Below are 9832 nucleotides of genomic sequence, written 5' to 3'. Positions count from 1 at the left end.
CAACAACAACAACAACGGGCAAAGAGAGTAGAAGAAGCAGAGTTGCTGGAATGGAGGAGAGGGTGGAAGCAGCATGAAAACTTGGCTCAATGTTGTTGCTGTGCGGTTGCTCTGCCTCTCCCCCTCCCTCTCTCTCTCTCTCTGCCCCTCCCTAGTTCTCTACCTCTTCCAGCTGGCAAAGGCCCAGCGCATTTATTAGAGGGGCTCTACATTTAAATAGCCTGGCTCCTGTACATGCGAATGCGACAGTTGCCGCCGATTGACAGACTTGGCCATTTGGCAGCGCTTAAATAAATTCGACTCACAGTCGTCGCCGTCGTCGTCGTCGTCGTCTTTGCTCGCCCCGACAGCCATTAAAGCCAATTGCCCACAAAATCATGGCCGATATCATAATTGCTCTTGGTGGCTTTCGCTGTTGTTGTTGTTGTTGTTTTAGCTGTTGCTGCTGTGGCTGCTGCTGCTGCTGCTGCTGCTGCTGTTGTTGTTGATTTAGTCAGCAACAGCCATGGCCAGCGCCCTCGGGCTTGGCACATGTAAAATATTGTTGAGCTCTGTTAGCTGCAAAATGTTGCAATTTCGAGTTGAGGTATATTAGCATAGAACATCAGCATGTTGCAATGCTGTAGAGCAGAGATCATGCAGGTGTGGGTAGATGTGACGAGCAGTTCATTAGAAGTTTACCCTTTTTTAAGGTATTAAGGCTGAACTATTCCAGAGTGTATCAGCAGCTATTGAAGATTACGAACTTAAATGCAGATTTAGTAAGCCGAATAAAATAAGAAATTTATAGTTTAAAGTTTAAAGAGTCGAAAGACTATTCATATGAGCTCTGAAAGTAGTTTTAAAATAGGAAAAAAATCTGTAACAATAAATAAATAAATAAATAATGTTCTAAGATAAAATAATTTCAATATAGTTGTAGAGATATGATGGCCTTTAGAGACAGTTCCTATTGAATAAAAATATATAAAAGCTTTCTTTAATTAAAATATATAAAAGCTCTCCTAGTTTCTTTATAGAGCAAAGAAACAAATGTAGATGAAAGTGTAGACCGCATACTTAATATTAGTTCTGCAAGTTTATTATTAGATTTACCTAAAATGCCATAAATTTTATCTAAATTTATGTACTTAATTTTCAATTGTTTTTTTTTTTTTACAATTTAAGCCAACTAAAATAAGCCGTCAATAATTCTGGGTAAAATCAAATATTACAGGATATTCGAATAGTTTGATGCAATATTTTCTTGATTTTTATACTTGTTTATGCCATATGCACACACACACACACACACGCACATGCATATATATACCCACACAAGCATCAACAGTCAAATGCGAGCGTGTAAAAGAGAGAGATAGTTGTAGGAAGAGCGCAAGGCAGTCAGTGAGTGAGAGAGAGAGAGAGAGAGAGAGGGGGAGAGAGATGTGCTCGCAATGGGGGCGTGCAAATCGCAGCTGCGATAAATTTAAACACTTGTTGTAGTTGTAGCCAAAGTTGTTGCTGCACAATTTATTAGAAACACTTTGCGGTTGTTTTGGCTTTTGCATGCGTGGCCGATGTGGCTGGCTATAAACGTCTCATGGCTGCTTGCAACGCATTTTTATTGAATTTTGCGGCCAAAGTTATGTTGCGACATGTTGTTGCAAGTGAACAGAGGTATCGCTCTCTCCCTCTCCCTCTCTCTCTCTCTCTCTCAGTCTTTGTTAACTTCATCTCCATTTGCAGGCAACAACAACAACAACATGGCTTATGCACTTTTTGCCACTTGACTCTGCGCCAAGTTAATTAACACTAACGACTTGCTGCTCGCCCTGTGGGTGGCACCTCAAATAGAAGACGGACGGACAGACGAACGGACGGACGGCGGGACATCTTCAATGCTAATGAAACATCCGTTCGCCGCACACTCATCGTAAATTGCATTGTTTATCTAGAAGCAAAGGACTCGACATTTGTTGGCTATCCGCCAGCTGGACCGTTAACGGACTGCAAAATGCCTCCGGGCCGGGGTCAAAGGTTGACAGGATTTCGGTTCCGATGCGATGGGGTGTGAGATGGGTGAGATGGGATCTCGGCAACTTACCCAACTTAACTGTCATTGTGAGTTATGGGCGTGTCATGTGCGCGCTCCATATGGCAAGTCATTGGCGCTAGCTAGATGATGACTTTTAAACTTTCTATTAAACTATAACAGCGATGATAGATGAATAATAAAAGTATAGAAATACATAATAAAAAAGTTTGGCGACAGCCGACGCTCTGTGACTTGAGTGAAACTTCGTGGCGAGCCTGGAGAGTAGCGGAGTCGAAGCACTACTGCAAAAGGAAAATCAGGAAAAACGTTGCCATATTTGCCCAACATACGCTTAGCAGACTCCTCAATGCCGCCCAGGGTGCTGCAGACGAAGACTGATGCTTCTGCTCAGCTCTACTGTGCTCTGCTCAGCTCTGCTGTGCTGCATTTGCGGTGAGTGCGTGCCTCGCATAAGTTAGTTTCGCTCTTGAGCCCCGCCCAGCCCCCCTGTCCGCACTCTGCTCCAGTCGGGCAACATTGAACAGGCCCAACTTAGGCAATGGCATCGAGCACAGATTGATGAGTTGTTGAAAAATGGCAAACTTAAACAACAGTTCTGCCACAAAGATAAGACCAGGCCAGAACCAGGACGAGGACCAGGACCAGGATAGCAGCAGGCATACGGACCGGAATTTACAACGATGTGCACACATAAAGCGCATGACTAACGATATGAATGCGACTGCCATGACTTGGCCCCAGACTGAACTCAACTCAAGCTCAAGCTCAGATTCCGGCAACTCCAAAGCAAATATGCCTTTCGTCGCTGTTGGCATACTTTAGACTAATTTTGATATACGCCATCGATTGCACATTATTGCAAATATTATTTATCTGAGAATGTTTTGCGTGTGGGTAGTTGGCTCAGAAAAATTGATGAGCGTGTGCGAGGTTGTGGCATCAGTTCTGGGCTTTGTAATACCAGCTGACGGCAGGAGGGCGCTAGGCTAATAACTGTTTGTCAGGTGAGTCTGAGGAGACTAGACTCTAGCTAATTATAACCTAAACCATTTCAAAGACTAAAATATAGAAATCCCCAAAGAAGTAGTTTATGCAGCTGCATGACAAAAGCTGAATGATACGAGACTCGATGGAACGTGCATTAATAAAACTTGTGGAAATATTAATCTAATTTGCTCGTTCAGAAAAAAGCATAAAGCGCCATCAATGCCTCTGAAACTGTGGGCCAACCTTTCTAGATTGTCTCAAAAACAAAGCTTGAAACTAGGTTAGGCTTGCTGCATGACAAAAGCTGAATGCTACAAGACTAGATGTAATGTACATTAGGATCAGGCACAATAATATGAATTCATTGCTCATTAAATGGAAAATATATTCATGATTTACAGAAATATAAATGATGTATGCTCTTAGTTTCTATCTTCGAGAGAATTTATGGCAGAAGAAATTCTCTGAGACTGCATGACAGAAGCTGAATGATATGACACTCTATGGATGGTACATCTATGAAATTTGTGGGAATATTGATCAGAAGTTGCTCCCTAAATAGAAGACATAGCCCTATGTATGATTAGGAAACCGTGCTCAACTCTTCTAGTGAATGTGAAACTTGAAACTTGAGTTAGGGCAGCTGCATGACAAAAGCTGAATGCTACAAGACTCAATACAAAGTGCATCAATACCAAAGACTGCATAGTAAGAAGCTTGTAAGCAAATGTATCCTCATTGCTCATGAAATAGAAAGCATAATCATATGATTCACAGAAATATAAATGCTCTTAATTTAGGTCTTCTAGCTAAGTTATGGAGAAGTTAAATGCTCTGAGACTGCATGACAGAAGCTGAATGATATGACACTCTATGGATGGTACATCTATGAAATTTGTGGGAATATTGATCAGAAGTTGCTCCCTAAATAGAAGACATAGCCCTATGTATGATTAGGAAACCGTGCTCAACTCTTTTAGTGAATGTGAAACTCGAAACTTGAGTTAGGGCAGCTGCATGACAAAAGCTGAATGCTACAAGACTCAATACAAAGTGCATCAATACCAAAGACTGCATAGTATGAATGAAGCTGGTAAAAAAATGTAACCTCATTGCTCATGAAATAGAACACATAATCATATGATTCACAGAAATATAAATGCTCTTAATCTCTTCTAGCGAAGTTATGGAGAAGCTAAATGCTCTTAGGCTGCATGACAGAAGCTGAATGATATGACACTCGATGGATGGTACATTTATGAAATTCGTGCGAATATTGATCAGAATTTGGTCCCTAAATATAAGACATATATGATTAAGAAACCGTGCTCAGCTCTTCTAGTGAATATGAAACTTGAAACTTAAGTTAGGGCAGCTTCATGACAAAAGCTGAATGCTACAAGAGTCAACGCAAAGACAAATAATTTTTAATGAAATTTATAAATAGTGAAAATTTAATTTAAAGCGAAAAATTAATTAAAACTACATAAAAATATAATAAAATAAATAAAATAATAAAAAAAAAAATAAATTAGGGGAATTTAAAAATAAATGCAATTTTCGTGTTAAGTTAATCTTAAGATTATTAAATAAAATAAATAAAATTTAAACTACAAATTGACGACTCAATCATGACGTCAAAATATGATCTAAGAGGCATTATGTTAATTAACATTTGTATACAATATGCATAACTGTCAATCTACATAAAAAACAACGGCAACAACAGTCTCCTCCCTAAACACAGTTAAGTTAGCTACAAATGTCAGAATTGGAATCATATCGAAATTCTGCTCACATTTTAGATTTTTCCGAGTTAAATTTAGATTTTAATTGAATACAAAAAGTGCTAAAGATGCTTGAAAAGCTGATCCATTGGTATCGAAACTTTTGCATATATCTGCCGATGTGGGGCGCCGCGCTCGCTATATTCGTTGGCCAGGTGCAGCGACGCGTCTACCGGCTGACCCGCTGGTGGGACCACATCTTGGAGATGTACACGTGCGCCTGTCTGCTGGTGCTGCTGCTGGTCCTGCTGTGGTACTACATGGTTGAGGCCTATCGCATTTTGGCTAACAAGCGACGCAACGGTCTACTCTTCACAGATGTCCTTCGATTCCTATTCAATGAGGGCTACGAGCACGACGATGGCAGATACAAGGTCAATTAGCGGACTAGCCCTCTCAGGCGCAGTCCAGACGAACCTAATGAAGGGCATATTACATACATACATATATAAATATGCAAATCGTTTAATCAAAATGTTAATGCATATGCGAACAAATTAAAATGTGGCCATTAAATGAAAATATGAAAATCAAAATATACGTATATATATGTATATATTATAATAAAATATGGAAAAACGGCCAAGCAGACATTTTGGTAAATATTATTACAATATTTGCTCTTTTTGTTTGGCCATTTATTTATACTATTTTGTGGGTGTATGAGATGTGCGTGTGTGTGTGTGTGGGTGTGTGTGTGGGTGTTTGGGTTTCTTTTTTTTTTTGTTTTTGCGAGCTGCATGATAATAAATTTGCATTTAAATCACCGTCGCTGCCAACGATGCCCCGCCTGTCCCGCTTTTTCATATTTATTTTCTGAGCAGGAGCGGGCGGAGGACGTGCTGGGTGGGCAGCTCCTTTTTGGGGCAAGCGAAAACGAAACAATGGGCGAAGACACCGCCGGATTGGATGTACACACAACATTATTAACCACAAAGTGTCACATGATTTTATTTGGCTCGTTTCCTTGCATTTCACCTGCAGCTTTTTGTGCTGCACTCGTCGTCCCGACGACTGTCTGGTTGGTATCCTGCTGGCCCGTCCACAGGCGCACTGCTCACTTCTTTATATATGTATGTATGTATGTATATACTTTTTGGGCAGCGAGCTCTCTGTCTCTTGATTTTAAGCGCTGATAAGCAGCAAAGGACATTCAAAAATAAAATAGCTGCTAGCAGCACTTGTCTTGGGACTTTTGCTAACGTTTCGGTCATCGGGCTGGTCCCTGGCTCTATGCATTGCCCTTGTCCGCAGTTAGTGCGCGAATGCATTGCACTGCAGTTAACAAACTGCAACGGAGGGGAATTGCAATTGCAACTGCTGCAACATAAAGACGGGGGAGAGAGAGTGAGAGAGACTTTACCGTCTCCCCTCACCCCCTTCCCTGTCTCTTTGCATGGCAACTGCCGGCAGCGTCGAGGGCAAAATTGAAGTGCAAATAAAAGCTCGTGCAATTTTTGTTGCCTAACGGACGGTCGCATATTTCAACAAATTTTTTACTGCACTTTTAGCTTTGTGGTGCTCGTTTTGCTGGATTGCCGCCGGTTGCCGCCGAAATGTCACCGAAACAAGCAAACGGAAACACTCGAAAAGTATTTTGTTTGTTATGCTAAAATTTAATGGCACAGGAAGTCGTATTAAAGACCAGCCAACCAGAGCAGAGCAAGCCAAATATAGAAAGAATGAAAGAAAAAAACAACCAACTAAATAATAAAGCAAAAAACATTTCGATTAAGGCAGCAGCAACAGCAACAGCGGCAGAAGCAGCAGAAGCAGCAGCAGCAGTTGCTGCAGTAACAATTCATTTTGTATTACATACATACACACATACATATAGACTTTTTCATTTATTTCACGTTTGATTGATTATTGACTGTAAAAAAATGTTTATTTTTTTAAATATATATTTTTAACATAAATACAATACATTTCATTCGAAAATGCCAATGTTGATTTTATGCAAATTTCACGTGAAGCTACCCGCAAAAAAAAGGTATAAAAGAAGGGGGAAAAAAATAAAAGCGACTGCATAAATTTAATATTATTGTTGAGCTTTAATTATCTGCCGTTTATTGTCATACTCGGAACGTAATACACTCCCACTACAATAATATAGCAACAAAACAACAACACTTTTCAAATACGTGTATGTGAGCTGAGAAAAAAATACCAAACATATGTGTGTGTGTGTGTGCATGTGAGCTCGCAGAATTGAAATACTGTTGTTATCATTACACAAAGGATACCCAGCATATGTATATGTATGTATGTATGTACATATATACAGTGGCTGCACTCCGCCGTTGAGTTATCTAAAGGAACGAGCCATTCAGGCCACAGCAAGGTCTCGATTACAGAATGGCTGCTATTGCTGCTGTTAAAGGTCACTTAACAGCTCGCCCATTTGTAATTTAGCATCAGTTAGGTTAGAGATGCGCAAGCTGTATTGTAAAATGCCAAAAATACCAAATACTAATATCGCTTCGATCACTTTTGGTATTTGGACTTATTTTAGGCAATTTATTAAAAAATGAGTATAAATCGCGCGTCTTAGTATATTTGTACATCAATTTGCCATAAAGCGTATTAAAGCGTCGTTTATTTTCATTGAAATTTCAATTATTTCTTGTTTACGCTACTCAGTGAGACGTTAAATGCCATATGGCATTGATTTTGTGCAATATATCAATATAAATAAGCCATTTTCCCTGCGCTGGCTTATGCACTTGTCACATCTGCATAAGTAAAACACTGTCTCCATCTCCACCTCTCACTCTCCCTCTGTCTCTATCTCACTCTCTTCGCCGTCTGTCACTTTATCCCTTTCGCGCTCTATCTCCATTTCCTTATCTGCTGTCTGACGTGCTGCTGAGCTACTTGCAGACAGCGCAATCTGCTGCTGCAACAATTTGACACATTGGAATCGGAAAGTCAGCAATAGACAAGACGCAGCCAGACTTCATTCCGCAGCTAGGACAAAAGCCTCCAAAAATGGCTGTACCCCCCCCACACACTCTCCATGCCCACCCTGTTGTCGCTCGCGCCACGCCATGGGAGACACTGTGCGAAATTGAGTTGCAGGCGCATGTGAATGGGCTCGATGCTCGTGGAGCGCTATTCTGTGGTGGCAGCATTCAAAATACATACATACATACATACATACATACATACATAGATGCCATACATTGCCACTTTTACAATTTCACGTATGCGTATGCATGTGCGTGTGTGTGTGCGTGCAGCGTTGCCACATCAAACTATGCTTCCCCATTTATTTGGGCACGTGCTGCTCGTCATTTAAGAGTTTTGTCTGCACTTTCGTTGCCAGAATTTTAAAATATTTCCATGCCAAATGCCTGGCACGGCTTTTACTTTTCACCCTTTACAGCCCTTTGTGTGCGTGTGTGAAAATGACTGTTGCTGTTGTGTTGCCAAAACACCTCTATAGAGACAATGTGGCTCTACTATATACATATATGTATATATGTATGTATATGCAAAAACTCTGAGCTCTGCTTACTTTATCAGTTTACGTCTAAACATTTTATATTCACTATTTATTTTGATGCAAAAACTAAAAATAAAAGAATGTACATATATATAATATTTTACTCGAATTGAATGCGTTATTTTTGGAAAATGTTTAGATGAATAAATTGTGCAGGTAAGTCAATATCTATATAAATTTGAGGTTTTGCAAAAGTTTCGATGAAGTGCAACTCCTGATTGTTTATTTTTGATTTGCTATATATTTGCATTGTGATTTAGCATTTGCAATCAAGTTTTTCATTGATTTATTACATTTTCTATAAAGTTTAAAAGCTTCGTTATATTCCATTTCAGCTAGTTATTGTGGTAGATGCCAGGGCAAAATGCGAAAGGGGAATACAAATAGCTCAACTAGTTGAATTAGTTTATTTTAAATAAATCAGAGTTAAATAAAAAACAAGAATTTTCGATCGACTCTCACATCGGAAATATTAGGGCTAGATATGAAGGATATATTATGCTTATCACAATGAGAATTCTAGCTGCCAACAACAGCTAAAAAATTGTAAATTCTACACACTTGAAATGCCGCATATTTTCTCATAGGAAATATAATATTATAACTTAATTTTTATTGAGCCATTCCAGCAATTGTCGCTTGCTGCGTGGGCTTGGAGCAAATACGTTTGCTCCCATGCGTAGTCTCTGGCTTATTCCCCCATATATTGTTGTTGCTGCGTTAGGACACGTGCCGCTCATCATTAAGGAATGACGCTCTGACACTTTCCTCGACGGAATTTGCAAATGTTGTTGGGCCAAATGCCTGCATGGCTTTTACTTTTCACACGAGCGTATGTGTACGTGCGTGTGCGTGTGTGTGTGTGTGGCCGCAATATGACTGCTGCCGACTGCTGCTGGCTGCTAACAAAGTGCCCAAGTGGTATGCAACATTGTTGCTGCCACGCAGCATTCAAATGCGGCGGCATTTTTTTTCTTTTCGTCTTTGTTTTTTCTTCTTTAGCTGTTGCTGTTTTTGTTTTTCGAGTTTTGAGTCGAGTCGAGTTGAGTTGCTTGGCAGCATCAGCATCTCTGGCCATCATTTCCACTGACTGCGTTTCATTTCATTCTCTACTGTTGCTGCCGCTGTTTGTTGCTCTTGCTTCAGCAGTAATTTGGTATGCCTTTTGTTGCCCGCCCTTGCAACAGCAGCAGCAAAAAATCAACTATTTGCGCTTTTAATTTGAATTACAAATTGTATTCGAGTGCAGCACCGAAATTTAATCAAATTTCGTTTGGCGTACAGAGCTTAAAGCCCGTCAAAACTAAATGCCAACAGACTGAGCAGCAGCAACAACAACGGCCCAACAAAGCCCAGCAGGCCCATGCCCAAATGCTGCCTCAAACGGCCTTTTCAGGGCTTTAACACTTGATGCCCAGTTGAAAATTTAATTGACTGTGTGTGCGCTACATATGCATATTTGCACAGTGCGTGTGTGTGTGTGTGCGTGAGTGTTGTTGACTTGTTTGCTGG

The 9832-nt window shown here is 40.3% G+C and overlaps 1 protein-coding gene across 1 annotated transcript; it reads left to right on the top strand.

Annotated features, from left to right (window-relative positions):
* Positions 1-4758: 4758 nt before the first annotated feature.
* Positions 4759-5348, top strand: LOC149091358 (uncharacterized). Its single transcript, XM_089259687.1, has one exon. The coding sequence runs from the start codon at positions 4881-4883 to the stop codon at positions 5193-5195; it is 315 nt and encodes a 104-aa protein (XP_089115813.1). The 5' UTR covers positions 4759-4880; the 3' UTR covers positions 5196-5348.
* Positions 5349-9832: the final 4484 nt, after the last annotated feature.

The sequence above is a fragment of the Drosophila navojoa genome, chromosome 4 (assembly GCF_054131105.1).
Source record: "Drosophila navojoa isolate 15081-1374.11 chromosome 4, UAZ_NAV_1.0, whole genome shotgun sequence".
Taxonomy (NCBI): Eukaryota; Metazoa; Arthropoda; class Insecta; order Diptera; family Drosophilidae; genus Drosophila; species Drosophila navojoa.
This window is presented reverse-complemented; position numbering and strand designations above follow the sequence as displayed.